We start from the raw sequence: 16,725 nt of genomic DNA on the forward strand, positions 1-16,725 counted from the left end.
AATCAGAACCCAGCGGCTGGCATTTGGGCCAGACCAAGTGCCCTCACAGTTCGGATTCCGAAGGCTGCGTAATAATAGCCCGATCCCCCCACCCGGTTCTTGCGTTGCCCCGGACAACGTAACACACCAGGAGACCGGGGAATCGGGGCGACGGGCTGCGGACGGCTGGCGGCGGCGGGCGGCGGCGGCCGGAGGCGGCCGGAGGCGGGTGACATGGACGACATACTGGTCAAGATCCACGGGAAAATGGGGAAGATTAAGCGGAAGAGCGCGACGGGGCTAGAGAGCAAGACCGTGCGCACAACGTCACTTCCGCCCATCTTCCGCCTCTCTCACGGCTCTTCCCGCGCTCGGGGCGACCGTGGAGGCGTAGAGTTGGGCGATAGTGTTAATAAAGTGATGCCAAAGGTGGTCTCGCGCTCGGTGGTGTGCTCGGACACCCGGGACCGAGAGGAGTACGACGACGGCGAGAAACCTCTTCACGTCTACTACTGTCTGTGCGGCCAGATGGTGCTAGTCCTGGGTGAGCTGCACGGGCGCTGGGCTGGGAGAAGGGGAAAGCACATGGGGGGCGGCTGGGGAGGGGGGCCCTGGCAGCCCGCGATCGAGAGAGCCTGCCCTGCCCGAGTGCACTGAGCTCGTGCCCTCTGCCAGTCCAGTAGGCTTGCCTCTTGAAAGCAGGCTCCTCCTTAGCGTTCCACAGTCCGCCTCCTCCCGTGCTCAGTGTGTCATCCTGTCCCCTGCAACTCTCCCCTCTGCTTCGTGGCCCCTTGGAAAAGTAGGAGCGCAGATTTAGAATGCATGCATGCAAGCATGTATGCATGAGCATTTGTTAAGCATTTACTGTGTTCCAAGCCCTGTGCTAAATGCTGGGGAAAGCAATGACTTTCTAATAGGAAGAGACAGCACATCTAGGGCTAGAAGAAATCTCAAAGACTATCCAGCCCAAACCTCGAATTTTATCCCCTCCTTCTTACTGTCAAGGGTACCACCATCCTCCCAAGGTTCCCATGTTTGCAAGCTGGATGTCATCCTCCACCCCTTCCTCTTACCCCACATATCCAGTCCACTGCTCAATCTGGTCATTTCTACCTTCACGATATGTCAAATCAGTAGCAAGCATTTATTAATTCAGTAATTAAGCATCCACTTTGTACACCAAGGACTGTGCTAGGTGCTGGGGATACAGGTACAAAGAGTGAAGCAATGTCAGCCCTCAAAAAGCACCTGCATTCTAACGTGACATTTATATAAAAGTTACTTACAAATACATAGAAGGTGGTTAAAAACAAGGTAGTTTAGGAGGGTGGGCACTGACAGCTGGGGGATCTGAAGAGGCTTCCTGCCTTTACTGCTTGATGATGCAAAAGTAAGAGGCAAAAGTGTGCATGTACATTCCAAGAATGGGGCCTATCCACTGCAAAGGCACAGAGGTACTGAGACAAGGCCAATTTGGCTGGATCACAGAGTGCCAGAGGGGAAGTGATGTCCAGAGGCTGGAAAGATGGGCTCAGGTTTTGAAGGGCTTTAAAAGCTAAACAGAAGTTTCCATTTTGTCCTAGGGGCAGGAGGTGACTTGGGTAGGGGAGTGACATGGTCAGATCTGGGGTTAAGGAAAATCATTTTGGCAACAGTGTGGCAGTTGGGTTGAAGTGATGAGATATTATAAGCAGGGAGGCTACAGTTACTCCTTCCCCATATCGGTTTTGATCTATTGCAGGTTGGCATAAGAAATTAAATGGGAATTTGGGGGGAGTTTTGTGGAAGCCACAGATGACGCTGAAAAAGTTTAGAAACTTAGAAATGCATAAACTGCATGTGTAGTATTGTATAATATAGCCTGTGACCAAATACTTAACCCAAGTTTTACAATAAGGTATTATAAATACCTCATAAAAGAAAAAAAATTCAGATTTCATCTCTGGCACAAGGGGAGGGCCAAAAAATTTTGCCGGATTTTCCAGATCGTGGAGGTGCTGCCCTCCTAACTCCCTCAATATGAAGGGCTAATTGTAATTAGACGACTGTTGCCTTCTAGAGAAGTCTAGGGGAGAGATGAAGTCTTGAACCATTAAGGTGGTAGCCATGTGAGTGGAGAGAAGGAGTCAGATACAGCATGTGTTTTTGGAGGTAGAAACGATAAGATTTAGCAACTGATTGGATATGTGGGGTGGGGATGGGGTGTGAGGATAATTCAAATGTTATAAACCTGACAGACTGAAAGAATGCTGATGTCTTTGATAAAAGTAGAACAGTTTGGAAAAGGGAAATGTTTGAGGTTAGAGGTAATGTGTTCCATTTTTGACATGTTGAATTTGAGATATCTCTAGGACATCCAAGTTGAAATATCCAAAAGGCATTTGGTGATGCGGGACTGAAGCACAGGAGAGAGTTTGGTCCTGGTACCCAAGAGGGTTGGTGAACTTACCAAGTCAGAATCTATAAGAAGAAAAGAGAGCCTTGGACAGAATCTCGGGGAACACCCACAGTTAGAAAGCCAGCAAAAGAAACCAAGAACAAACAAAAGAGTAAAGAGGCAAGGTGCTCAAGTGAGAGGGGGGAGGGGGAGAGTCTTCTTTCCACTCAGACGGTCACCCTCCTAGTTCAGGCCCTCATAATTTCCTGCCTCGACTATTGCAGTAGGCAATAGTTAGTCTCCCCACTGCAGTCCATCGCCCCACTCAGCTGCCAAAGTGATCTTCCTGAAGCACCAGGTTGCCCCCCTCCTGCTTAGTAAGCTCCAGTGGTTTTGCTTTTAAAGCCCTTCCCAACCCAGCCCTTCCTACCTTTCCAGTCTTAGTCTTTATGCCCTTCCACATACTCTGATCCAATGGCAAAGGCTCTCAGTTTCTCTGGCTATACTCTCCATCTCTCCATTCTACCTTTTCACTGGATGTCCCATATAGATGGAATGATCTCCCTCCTTACCTTGGCCTCTTAGCTCCTCTGACTTCCATCAGGACTTAGCTCAAATGCTGCCTTTTGTAGCAGAATTACAGCTGTTAGATCCTTCCCCTCTAAGATTACTTTAAAAATTTTTTTTTCATTTTAATCTTAAATACAAAATAAGAAAAAGGAAAAAAAGAACATTTCTGTGTACACAGCAGAACATAAAAGAAGATTCAATATAAAACAAATTGCCATTTCAAGAAAACCTATATAAATACTACACATTGTTTTTGAAGCTATCCAGCTTTTCTTTGCTTCCTTCTAGGTTTTCTTTTGCCCTCTACTGTACACTGTTTATTTTATTTTTTTCTCCCTCCTGCCCTAGAGAAGGCTACAATTAAACATGATTTTATATGTGTATGTATATATATATACATACACACATTTATATTGGCATCTATATGTATATATACATATAGATATACACACACATATATCTAAGACCATACTATACATATTTCTGTTTGTCAGTTCTTTCTCTGGAGGTAGAAAACATCTTCCTTCATAGGTCCAAGTCTTTCCATGTTTTTCTAAAATGAACCAGCTCATCATTTCTTCTATCACCGTAGTATTCCATAACAATTGAATACCATAATTTATTAGGCTTTCCCCAGTTTAAGTGCATTTGGCATTTTTGCCAATCTGATAGGTATGAAATAGTATCTCAAAGTTGTTTTAATTTGCATTGCTCTAATCTATAATGATTTAGAGCATTTTTTCATATGACTGTATATAGTTTTTAATTTCTTCATTGAAAAACTGCCTGTTCATATCCTTTGACCATTTGGCAATTGGGGAATGATTCGTATTCTTGTAAATTTGACAAAGTTCTTTATATATGTGAGAAATGAGACCTTTCATCTGAGAGATGAAAGTTTTTTACCCAGTTTTCCGCTTTCCTTCTAGTCTTGGCTACGTTGGTTTTATTTGTATAAGATTATTTTCCATCTACTCTGGACGTATCTCATATGTGCCTATTTACTTACGTGTTATGTCACCTATTATATAGTGTGCTATAATGGAGAAAAAGCTGGCCTCAAAGCCAGAAGGATCTGGGTTCAGGTCTCGCCTCTTGATGCATATAGGCCATGTGACTCGGAGCAAATTATTTAACTTGTCAGTGCCCTAGGTTCCTTTCTAAGAGTATACATTGCAGAGAAACTGCTGATCTGAATTAGGAGTGGGAGTTTCCTCACCTGGGTGTTCCTGATGCCAAGGAAATTTCAGATCTAGTCCTTAATCCTCTCCCATTAGACTGTAAGCTCCTTTAGCGTAGTGCCTGGCACACAGTAGGTGCTTGATAAATGCTTTTTGACTGACTGATTAGAGAGGAAGAAACTGAGGGCTAGTGAAGGTTGTGATTTGGCCACATACAGAATCCTAGATCTAGAGCTGGAAGTGATCTCAGAGGTCATTTAGTCCAATCCCCAAGGAGATTGAATGACTTGGCTAAAGTCACCCAGGACTTGGGTGTGTATCAGATCAGAACTTGAACACAGGGCCTCAAGCCCAAATTCAGCAGTACTTTTGCCCTTGAATCATTTGACTCCATTTTCTGTTTGCTGATGTATTACTTTGTAAATTGCTTAACCTCTTTCCATCGTGAATTTATGTCTTCCCATCAGGGTTTTGAGCTCCTCCAAAATGGGCACCCGAGTCATTTGCTTGCTTTTTAAATCCCTCTTCTGCATGACAGCCCTTCAAATACTTGAACTTCAGATACTTCCCCAATCCCTAGTCTCATAAGTTCAAAAACAGGCCTCATTTCATGTGATTCTGCTCATTTTCCAGTGGTCAGTACAGTGCTCCAAGGTAAACGTACCCAGTTTCTTCAACCAGTCCTCATATAGATCAAAAGGTAATGGCTTTAGAGAGGGAGAGGCATCCAGTCCAGCCACTTCATTTTACAGATAAGGAAACTGAGGCACAGAGTGATGAAGTGATTTGTCCAAGGATACTTAGGCATGGTATAGTTTCCATCCTTGTTGCCTTCCTGTGGCAACATAGTACAAAGGAAAAGACTATTGGATTTAGGGTCCTAAAACCTGAGTTCAAATCCTGACCCTACTACCATTTATAACTTTGTCTGACTTTGGACAAGTCACTTAACTCTTCTGGGGCTCAGTTTTCTTTTCTGTGAAATGAAGAGAGTTGGACTTGATAGTCTCTAAGGCCTCTTCCAGCTCCTAGCCTGGGATTGTTCACTCCAGAAGAACCATTGTTCTTCCTGAAATGTGGTATCCATAAGTGAATACTAGGCCTCCCCAACATGGCCTGAAAGGGCAACAGTGGTCTGCATGGCTCAGTCACCTGTGTGATTCTGGAAACAATGCCCCTGGTGATGCAGATGTACCACTGGCATGAGTGTTCCTTAATTCAAGTCAGTGATAGATACTTTGAACAGCATCTGTGGGACATTTCACTTGAGAATTTCTTTCCAAGTTCATTTCAACCCAGGCTCCTTGGGTCTGAGCTTCTAGCTGTGAAAAACAAACAAAAAAAATAGCTTTGGAATTCCCAAAGAATAAGGTTGAAATCCTGGCTCAGACACTTGGCAATCTCTGAGTTTGGGCAGGCCACTTAACTGCAGCTGGTGGTGAAGTAGATAGAGAGCTGGGCATGCAATCAGGAAGAATTGAGTTCAAATCCCACCTCTAATACTTACTAGCTGTGTGTCCTGGACAAGTCACTTAACCTCTATTTGCCTCAGTTTCCTTGTCTATAAAATGGGGATAATAACAGTATCTACTTCCCAGGGTTGTTGTAAGGATCAAATGAGCTAATATTTGTGCACATAGTAGGTACCATAGAAATGCTCATTCCCTTCCCCATTCCCCTCCAGGCCTCAGTTTCCTCCTTTGTAAAGTGAAGAGGTTTGACTAGATGGCTTCTGAGGTCCCTGCCAGCTCTAGAGCTAGGAGCCTCTTTAACCGTCTGTCTAATTGTATTGTCATCCTGTTCACATCTCTCCACTGTACCCAAAAGCAGGACACAAGGGACTTTGTTAAATGCTTTGATTAAATTTAGGCACACTATGTCTACTACCTTCCACTGATCTACCTGTAACATTGGGAATGAGGTTAGTCTGGCATGACTTGACGGCTCTGGGTGATCTGAACCTTCTACATGCTCACAAGCTATTCTTTTAATAATATACTCTACAGTCTTGCCAAGAATTCAGATCACACTTAGCAACCCTTCCACTACTCCCCCGTTAAAAAAAATAACATTAGGACATTTCTCTCCAGTCCTTCTTTTTGTTCCCATGCTTTTTCAGAAATTGCCAACATTGGCTCAGCAGCCATGCCTGCCAACTCTTTAAGTACCCTGAGATGTAGATTGTCTGAGCCTGGCAGTTTCAACTCAGGAGACGATCTCTTGCCATCCATTCACTTGTCTTGAATTTTAACTCGATGTTACCAATTTTTATTCTATTCTTAGAAGTGTGAAGAGAAACGTCTGGTAGAGAAAACAAAGCAAAATAAAAATCGAGTAACTTATTTTTGTTGGCATTATCTCCTCTTACTTTACCCACAGTGTTCTCCCTTCCTTGATCTACTTCTTGCATCTGATATGGTTTCTTAGGTTTGTTTTTGTTTTTTAAAATATTTGTATTTTTTATTCTACACTTAACAAACACCAATAAACAGAAACATTTCTCTATACAAAGAACAGAAAAAAAGAATTATGTAGAAACCATGAGCTTCTGTTTCAGGTTTTTTAAAAATGTATATTAAATGTAGCATGTTAGTAACCCAGCTGCCCTGCTTAACTCTCTGCTGATGGACTCCCTCCTCTCCTCTGCTCTTTTTTAAATGTCTCATTGATGCTCAAAATTTTCACTTTTAATCAATAAATAGTCAAGCAAAATAAAGCAATGTGTGTGTTATGTTGATAAATATATGTCTTATTCTGTACCCACAGTCCACCACTTCTCTGCCTCCTCATCAGTTGTCCAGAGTCATGGGCTATCAGAGTTCTGCAGTTTCTAGATGCCATTTTCCTTTACATCACTATTATCACTGTCATTTTGGAAGCTGTGCCCCTAGTTTTTCTCACTTCAGTCTGCATCTGTTCCTATATGATTTCCCAGGTTTCCCCGAAACCATCATATTTATCATTTCTCACCATTCTGTTACATTCATGTACCACAATTTGTTCGGCCATTCATTCCATCACTGCTGGGCAGCCTCTTTGTTTCCAGTCCTTTACTAAAGTAAAAAGGGGTTGCTGGAACTATTTTCGTACACTGTCTTCGACCTCCTTAAGTTAGACACTCAGCAGAGTTTTCCTAATGCCCTCTTTGTTGTCCTCAGCATTCATTGTCCAGCACAGCTTGTTCTGAGCGCTACCCCCCCCAATATTTTTACAGGGTGCCGTCGATTTTTCTATTATCTGCAATTAACTTTCTTTCGCTTTCATCCCCTGTAGGTCTCTCCTTTAATTTTAAAACTTTACTGATGCGTTTGTTTTGCTCACAACAAACACCCCCCAAGTACATTTCTCTGAAACAGTTAAGCAGAATCCCATAAAAGTGGGATTTATTATTACCTGCAATCACTCTCATTAGGGTGATTGCAAATAATAATAAATCCCACTTCTGTAGTTTGATACAGTTGTTAATGCATTGGAAGGCTATGCACTGTAATGTTGTCCATTGTATCTAGTTCAAGTTTTGTTGCCTTTCTTTACATCATATAGTCACTGTGTGTTGCGTTCTTTTGGCTCTGCTTTCTTCACTCTCTATTCTTTGCTAGGAATTCCCCCCTGTTTCTCTGACCACTTCCTTATGGTGCAGTAATATCCTGTTACCTTTCTATGCTGCTTTTTGTTCTATCCATTTCCCAGTCTTTGGGTATAGATTTTGTTTTCAGCTATTTTTTTAATTACAGACAATACTAAGTGCATATTTTTTCATGCATATAGGTCTTTCCATCCTGTCATTAACCTCCTTGGCATATAAAGCCTAATGCGGAGATCTGTGGGTCAAAGGGGATGAACAGTTTGGCAAATCTTGTATGATTCCAAATTATTTTCCAGAACAGTTGGTCCAAGTCTGAGCTCCCCCAGGAGTGAATTAGCATAAGCTGGCTTCCCACAGCCCCTCCAGCATCAAGTTCTCCAATCTTTTGCCGCTTTGTATATATTTTAAAGTATCGGTTGGCGAGTTCTTGGCATCCCCACTTTGTTCTCTTTGGATATCTTCCTTTTATTTATCAGTGGAATTGTTTGTGCTTGTGGTTCTGTTGTTACAGTTACATTCTTAGGAACATCTCATGCTCTTGACCTGACTTTCTTCTTAGAATTCGGTGCCGCCTACATGGTTTGAGGCCTTGTTTCTGGCATAGCATTTGTCGGGTACTCACAGAACACTGTATCATTGGTAGATAAAAGGATCCTATCAGCCAGTTCCTGTTGTTGAAGATGCAGGCCAAGAAGACTTCCCCCTGCCCATGTAAACATTTTGACTAGAAGCATCAGTGGTGTCCTTAAAAAAATACAGTGCCAAATGCCGGTGAAAATTAAACATCTTCGATCTTATAAGTGGTGGGAGTAGAAAACAGTGTTACAAGGACCTTCCTCAAGACTTTCCCTTGCGCCATGACCCCCAGTGACCTGTCTCCCTTTCTTTCTTCAGATTGCCAGTTAGAGAAATTACCCATGAGGCCCCGGGACCGAGCCCGAGTGATTGATGCAGCCAAACATGCTCACAAGTTCTGTAACACAGAAGAAGAGGAGAGTGTCCATCTCCGGAGGTAAGATGCTGATTCTCTCTATAGGGGAATTCCTGTGGCAGGGAGAATTAGGACAGAGAGCACTCCAACATGTGTGGATGACTACTGAGCTGGTCTACAGCTTTCTCCTTGCTTTGTGGTCAGGTTCAAATTCTTTCAGCCTTGGATGGACCCAAGTAGATGTATCTCTTTTGGTTTGTTATTCCCCAGGCATGTTGCGATGTTGTTTGTTGCTAACAATCCTCTGCCCATTTGTTAGCTTTGGGGGCAGTTGGCTTTATCAGTAGAATCCAAAGGAACTGAAAAAGTAGCTACTACAGAAAGCAGAGGACTGGGTCTGAGATTAAGAGGAGGCAGTATGGTGCAGTGGGAAGAGCACTGGTTCTGGAGGCAGAGGACATCTGGGTTCAAATCCCTGTCCAATGTTTATTGTCTATGTGCCCTTGGGTAAGTCCCTTCCCCTCCCCAGGCCTCAGTTTCCTCATCTGGCAAATAAGAGGGTTGGGCTGGATGGACTTGGAGGGTCCTTCTAGCTATACTTCTGTGATACTCAGATCTTATTTGGGAGAATTATATTTCATAGAATTTGGATTTCTTTGTTGTTTTTATCAATGGATGCCTTCCTGCATTAATGAAAAGAGTTGGAACAGGCCACTAGTGCAATGTGTGTGTGTGTGTGTGTGTGTGTGTGTGTGTGTGTGTGACACAGAGAGAGAGAGAGAGAGAGAGAGAGAGAGAGAGAGAGAGAGAGAGAGAGAGAGAGCCAGGAGAGAGAATGAGAGTGAGACAGCTGGGGTCTAGCAGCTGCTCTCAGAGGGGCTCTGTCCAGTTGCTAAAGAGAAACTGTTTGTGTCAGGAGAGCAAGGTACAAACTGGCATTCACAAGGGAAGGCAAATCACTGGCCCCGGGGAGGCAGCAGCAAAAATCGATTGTAGCTCTCTGCAGGTGGGCTAGGGGAGGCTTAATGACCTGGAGTCACTTGGTCTATAAAGTGAGCCAGCGTTGAGAGGCCCCCCACTCTGCCCCGCCTTCCACTGTTGGAGGACAGCAGGTGATATGACTGCCAACGATCAGGGGCAAGCAGGGTGGTACGGCTTGGTCTCTTTCTTCTCTGTGACCTCTTCCTTTGCCTTTGCAGGCCCGAAGGCGTAGAACGACAATTCCGGAAGAAGTGTGGAAAGTGAGTATTGCTATCCCCTCCTCCATTAGGGCTCCGATTGTTTCTGTCTATTTTTGTCGTATTCTTCTACTTAGAACTTTAGTGCCTCCAAATTCTCCTTACTCAAAATGCCAGTTCTTTCACAGTCATATGTTTGAGTACCTGGGAGCAGTGATGGATTTGTAAAAGGGCATTGTCTTTTTGGTGGGACCTATTTATAATGCCTATTAGAGTCTGCGAGACTCGGTTTGAAATCTCACCTCAGACACTTAGTAGCCCTGTGAGCCTGGGCAAGTCCCTTGCCCTCCCTGGGCCTCAGATCCATTCATCAAGGGGTTGGACTCAGTGGCTTCTAAGGTCTCTCCCAGCTTGACATATAGCCTTCTAAGGTCCTTACAAACAAAGGCACGAGGGATTCCAACCTGGGGCCTCTGACTTGAAATCCTCGCCATCCTTTGGCTCCACCATGGCTGCCTTCCCTTTTCTGGGCACACTTTGAGAATCTGTGCTGTCGGGATCTGAATCTTTGCTATTTGCAGGTGTGGCTTGCTGCTCTTTTACCAGCACCAGCAGAAAAATGCTCCAGTGACCTTTATTGTGGATGGAGCGGTTGTCAAGTTTGGGCAGGGCTTTGGGAAAACCAACATATACAGTCAAAAACAAGAACCTCCTAAGAAGGTAAGGAAAACTACACCATAGATAGCACCAAGAGGTAAGGCCTGAATTACCTGCCAAAGGGAGGAGAGGGGAAGCACAGCTCAGTTTTATCTGTTTCTGTTCAGCTGGGACAGCAACGAAGGCCCTTTATGAACATTTGGGTTTTTCATGATCTCTACTTCAGAGCTCCAAAACAGTGGTCATTATAAACTTAGTATCAGCAATAATCAAAGACACATTCAAAATAAGGAGGAAAATATTAGCTAAAACCTGTAGCATTTAATGACATAGAGAATACTGTGTGCCTTTCCATGTCTCGCCTGACTTCTGCTACTTATGGCTTTGTTCTTTTTCTTGTCTTTAAATGTGTGTGTGTGTGTGTGTGTGTATAAATGTATATATATGTGTGTGTATGTATATGTGTGTATATAAATATGTGTGTGTATATATGTGTATGTATGTATGTATATATACGGGGGGGGGGGGTACATATATCTATCTATATCCACAGATGTCACACTTGACTGTAAATTAAATATGTAAGTATATGTATACATAAAACATATTTATGTATACACACACATATGGAGAGAGAAAAGACATAGAGAGGAGGCAGAGAGAAAGAGAGTTTGGAGTCAAGTGTGTGCACAATTCTAGACCTGATTTTCTTCTACATCACCTCTTCTAGGTCTTTCTCTGTTTCCTTATATGCTCTGTATTCAGTGTTCTCATTGTCATCATCACTGCCGTCACTGTTGTCATTGTTATTATTGTTGTGGACAGTACCACCCGGTTCCATCCCTTTCATTTGGCTGAAGAGGGGAGTGGGTCTGTAATGTTGTTGGCATCTAGAATTCCCTGTGTGGAAGGTACCTTTGCCAGCATATATTGGCAATTGTACTGCAGCTTATCGTCTTAGACTAGAATTGAGGCTCTTACAGTGAGCATCTGGGACAGTAGAGGTTAGATGACTTGCCCAGGGTCATTCAGTCAATACATAAAAGTAGCAAGACTTGCTCCTGGGTCTTCTTGACTCTGAGCCTTGCCCTCCCTAGCCCTTCTCAATCACTGGAGGCTGCCTGACGGTATTTATTTGTTCAGCCATTCTCCAGATGTTAGTAGACAGGTGCTTCACTTTTTGCTGTTACAAATCGAGTGACTATGAATATTTTTGTCGAGTTAGACCATTCCCCTCCCCCCTTTTTAGGATGTTCTTAGGGTAAAGTTCCAGCCAAGAAATTGCAGGGTCAAAAGGGTTTTTCTTTTCCAGTTTGATATTGTCCTCTTACTCTCCAAAACATTTACAGCAGCCTACAGTGACCCTAGCAGCATATTAAAATTCTTGTGTCCCTGAAGCCCTGCCAGTGTTGGATTTTATTTTCTATTTTAATAATATTTACTTTTAAAGTTATTTATAAGAGCCATGTCCTGGCCAAGTCACTTAACTTCCTGGTCCCGCCGACACCTTTCAAAGACCATAACTTGCAGATCTGGATTGACAAAGGGGGTTTCCCTCCTGAGAGTTCTCCATGCCAATGAAATCATTCTAATTTTTTTTGAAAAGCCTCAAAATTTCAATAAGCACATTTTCTTCAGAATCCTAACATAGACCTTTTCGTTTCCTGTGAAGGAGGTTTGAGCATGTGTGAGTGTCAGTTGTTTAGGGGTAAAAGCCACACTCTGAAGATCTTGGGGAGGACCCTTCACTGCTCTGTGCCCCAAGTTTCCCCATTTGTGTTTATTTGGGGTTTATTGTTTGTTTTTTGCAGGGTGGAAGGCAGGGCAATGGGGGTTAAGTGACTTGCCTAAGGTCACACAGCTAGTTAAGTGTGTCAAGTGTCTGAGGCCAGATTTGAACTCAGGTCCTCCTAACTCCAGGGCTAGTACTCTACTCACTGCACCACCTACCTGCCCCTAAGTTTCCCCATTTGTAAAGTGGGGATGATCCCTGCCCTGCCTGTGTTATAGGAAATGAGATGAAATATGTCAAGTGCTTTATAGCTCTAAGGCCTTATATAAATATAAACTGTTTTATTGTATATTCCTTCCAAAATGTCTTCACTTCGAGCATTTAAAAACCAAATGATGACACTTGGTTTTTTCATTGGTTTTTAAATTCCTGATGAAAAAATGGTGAAAATTCAAAACTTGTGGCCTGAAAAGCCACTGGTCAAGTATGACCTTCTGTCACAAAGACACACGGGCATCTAGGTGAGCTAGATGGAACCAGGAATCGGACAACATTTTCTTCCTGTACTTCCAGGTAATGATGACTAAGCGTACGAAGGACATGGGCAAATTCAGCTCCGTCACCGTCTCCACCATCGATGAAGAAGAGGAAGAGATTGAGGCTGTGAGTGCTCCTTTACCCAGAGGCGTTCAGAAGGGCCCCCGTCTGGGCTTTTCCTGGACACCTGGCTCTAGTGGAAAATGTGATGGACCAGGAATTAGGACACTGCTCATCTCGTCCTGGCTCCACAGCTTACCAGCTGTCACCTCCCCACCCTCCCCACCCCCAGCTGAGTTTTCCTTACTAAACAATTCCCTAAACATTCATTGAGTTCCTGCTAAGCAGGAGGCACTGGGCAGACTAGGTGTTAGGAGTACAAAGGATGAAACTTTGGCTGCTCCCAGGCCTCCAAGAGCTTACTTCTCCTATACTGGGGGTGGGGTACGAGATAGAATAAATAAGTGTCATCCAGATTGAGTGTGATTGACTCCAAGGAAAAGGCTAGACCAGTGCCCTAGGAAAAGGGCAAAGACTCACTGGGGAAGGGGCCTGAGCTGAGTCTCCAAGGAAGAGAAGATTCTCAATAGGTGGGGAGGAAGAAGCTTGCATGAAGCTTACAGAGGCAGGAGCCCATAGGATATGAGCAGGGAACAACCAGGAATCTATTTTGGCTGGATTGGAGAGTACGTGAAGGGAAGTCAGGTCAAATCAGAAGAGCAAGGGAAACTGGAATCAGAATGTGAACGGCTTTCCATGCCAAGCAGAGGAGTTTGTGTTTTATCCTGTAGGCCAGGGCTTCTTAAACTTTTTCCACTTAAGACCCCTTTAGCGCTTGTTAAACTGTGGGCGGTGACCCCATATGGGCCCACAGTTTAGGAAGCTCTGGGTGTAGGCCAGGGGAGGGGAACCTGCAGTCTCGAGGCCACATGTGGCTCTCTAGGTCCTCAAGTGTGGCCCTTTGACTGAATCCAAACTTCATAGAACAAATCCCCTTAATTAAAGGATTTGTACTGTCAAACTTGGACTCATTCAAAAGGCCATACCCCAGAACGTAGAAGGCCACATGTGGCCTCGAGGCCCACAGGTTCCCCAACTCTGGTAGGCAATAGGAAATTTCCTGAGCAGGAGCAGCTCATAGCTGCCAGTATGGAGCTGAAGCTCAAGGGAGAGATTGGGGATTCATTTGCGTAGGGCAAACAAATGAACCCACGGGAGGGGAAGGGGTTAGGAAGAGAAGAAGAGGAGAAGAGAAACAGCCTCAAAGCCTCCCAGTTGAAAGCTCTAAAGTATTTCTTTGATAAAATTAGAGTTAGCCCACGTCCTTCTTTCTCAAGGTCAAGTCTTTCCATTTTAGAGAACTTGTTTCTGTCCCAACTGGTCTGACACTATTAGTAGCAACAGTTGTCTTTATGGTATTTTAACATGAGCTGCTCTCTGGAAAATGTGTTGGATGGTATTTTACCAATGGGTGAAGCTGAAACCTGAACTCTCAGGATTATTGGAAAGACGAGCTGGAGAGGCTTAGGTTTGGGCTTTTTTTTAATCTTTCCTGGGGTGTGGCCAAATTCCTGCAGTTCAACGTAAGGATCTTATTGCTCAGGTGACATCTGTAGCTCCTTCTGGTCTGTGTGTGGCTGTTGAAAGTCTAGTGATTGTGTGTCGAATTGTTTTCTGTCAGAGAGAAATTGCTGACTCATATGCACAGAATGCCAAAGTGATTGAAAAACAGCTGGAGCGGAAGGGCATGAGCAAGAGACGGCTTCAGGAGCTGGTGAGTGACGTTGGACACGGGCAGGGGTCAACTTCCCCAAGAGAGGAGGGAAAAACTTGTTGGGGGGAACGAACCCAGGAAGGCAATCGGTGGTTCAACAAGTCAGTCAACAAGCATTTAGTAAGCATACGCTCTGTGCCAGGCACTGTGCTAAGTGTTGGGATACAAAAAAAGAAAAAGCAGAAGCAGTCACTGCCCTCAGAGTGATTACAATCTAAGTCCCTAGTCCAGTTTATAACCAGGCCTCATACCCCTGGGGTGCAAACTCTTTCTATAGCTGTGATCACAGGTCCTGCCACTTGCATGGGAACCGTTGGCAGAACCTGCCCTGGCTGGCCGTATGACTTCACCTGCTGAGTAGGTTGGGGGCACTCCATTCTCTCTTCGGGTCCTGAAACCTTCTAGGTGTGATGGAGGCCACTTATTGTTTCTCAAAATAGTGATTCTCTAGACCAGGGCTTCTTTACCATTTTTTTTTGTTCCATGGACCCTGTTGGCCGTCAGTCTGATGCAGCTTTGGGCCTCCTTCTCAGAAAGTGGTTTTTCGGTGCATCCAATAAAATACATTGGGTTCCAAAGGAAACTGATTATGTTGAAATATATGTAAATTTGTTTTTTTTTTTCAATAAATACTAAAAAAAAGCCAACTTCCCAGACCCCAGGTTAAGAATGTGGTCTGTCTAGACAGACCATAGGCTGGCTTCTTGGAGTATTCATTTCTGTAATCTGATATTCTTTTACTTGGGGTTTGGGGCATGAATTTACTCAAGGGATTGGAGAAAACTAGATGTCACTTCAGTGTCCCATCAAAAGTTAGGTCAGCCTGTCAGTCACTGACTCTGGTTAAAGGTTGGCTGTATCTATGGGGGCATGCTCATGCCAGGGAGCTAGAATTTGAGGACAGGGTTTGGGAAGGCTGGAGGAAGGGGGAAAAAAAAGAACTCCCTCTGGGTAGTATCTCACAGTGTGTCCTCCTCATTCTTTCTAGGCTGAGCTAGAAGCAAAGAAAGCCAAGATGAAAGGGACCTTGATTGACAACCAGTTCAAATGATGGTAGACCTCGCTTGCGGCCAGTCGCAAACTTCCTTGACATGGGCGCACTGGTTACCACCACAACACACAACAAAAGTGGATCCTATTTTCCAAAATCTAAAGAGTTCTCCCTGCCTTCTGCCCTGCGTGCTCATGATCTAACAGCATTAATCCCAACCTAGAGAAGGATTCCTAACATCTGGCTCTGCTCGTTTTTTTTTCCTAGACTTTTTTTTTTGTCCAGTTGGTGTTTTACTTACATTTCTCTGTTGAAGTTATGGGAACATAGAACAATGTCTGAATTCCTTTGTCTTTGAACGTAATTGTTTTTACTGTCTTCCTTTGAACTTAATACAAAATAAAAGTCTTTAGAAAAACTCTTTGATGTGTCATGAGGTAAAGCCACCTAAATCACAGTGAAAGTTGTAACCAGTTGTAACAAGTCTATGGACATGACTCTTTCCCTGTATGGACCTCGGTCCCTTTCTGAGCAGGAATGCTCCCAAAAACCAGACTCTGAAATTTGATGGCTCTTTCACCAGAGGTGTTAAAATCAAGATGATCCATCGCCTATCAGCCCTTTTCATTTCTATAGGATTCAGGAATGGGTCCAGCTTCTAAGGAGCAAACTGAAGGAGCTGCCATTCAACCAGCTGGTCTAGGAAGCAAGCTACCAAGGCAGGGGCAAGAAGGGGAGGCAGTTTAACCTAGTGCTTCTCAATCTTTTCAAGTATGAGGACCCTTTTTTAAGGGCCAATATTTTGTGGACCCCCCCCCACAGTGATAATAATAAAAGATGAAAATAGTACAAAACAGTGTAACCCTTCTTTTGAACCCATATCTCCTAGAGATTCATCAGATCTTAAACCTTTTAAACTTGCTATATTAGTACCTGCTGATTGGAGAAAAAGCTACTAGGAATTCAGTAACACTTTTAAATGAATTTGTATATCTGATCCGAAAGGTACACAGGAATAGCATTTTCTACATAAAGCACTCAATGAAGGAGAAAGCATTCATTAAGTACTTATCACATGTCAATACCCTGTGTTCAGCACCAGGGGAGGGCTGTGTATGGTATGTGTATGTGAGGGAAGAAGCACTGGTAAATCCTGCCAAGCTAAAAAGATTCCATAGGAATGAGGGCCTGGTCATGGTTAGCTTGCTTGCTTTCTACGGCCTGGCCTTCTT

At 43.9% G+C, this 16,725-nt stretch overlaps 1 protein-coding gene across 1 annotated transcript; it reads left to right on the plus strand.

Moving 5' to 3' along the window:
- The first annotated feature begins 314 nt into the window (after positions 1-314).
- CXHXorf56 (chromosome X CXorf56 homolog) lies at positions 315-15,914 on the plus strand. The gene is made up of 7 exons (XM_036740076.1): positions 315-523; positions 8,588-8,705; positions 9,824-9,865; positions 10,384-10,522; positions 12,765-12,854; positions 14,410-14,502; positions 15,491-15,914. The coding sequence occupies exons 1-7, from the start codon at positions 400-402 to the stop codon at positions 15,551-15,553; spliced, it is 669 nt and encodes a 222-aa protein (XP_036595971.1). The 5' UTR covers positions 315-399; the 3' UTR covers positions 15,554-15,914.
- The last annotated feature ends 811 nt before the right edge of the window (positions 15,915-16,725 follow it).

The sequence above is a fragment of the Trichosurus vulpecula genome, chromosome X, assembly GCF_011100635.1.
Source record: "Trichosurus vulpecula isolate mTriVul1 chromosome X, mTriVul1.pri, whole genome shotgun sequence".
In the NCBI taxonomy this organism is placed as follows: domain Eukaryota; kingdom Metazoa; phylum Chordata; class Mammalia; order Diprotodontia; family Phalangeridae; genus Trichosurus; species Trichosurus vulpecula.

Excerpts from the sequence above, each read along its gene's own strand:
- CXHXorf56 (XM_036740076.1), top strand. The coding sequence starts at position 400 with ATGCCAAAGGTGGTCTCGCGCTCGGTGGTGTGCTCGGACACCCGGGAC. Across the intron at positions 9,866-10,383 it reads TTCCGGAAGAAGTGTGGAAA|GTGTGGCTTGCTGCTCTTTT; the intron begins GTGAGTATTGCT and ends TGCTATTTGCAG. Across the intron at positions 12,855-14,409 it reads AAGAGGAAGAGATTGAGGCT|AGAGAAATTGCTGACTCATA; the intron begins GTGAGTGCTCCT and ends GTTTTCTGTCAG.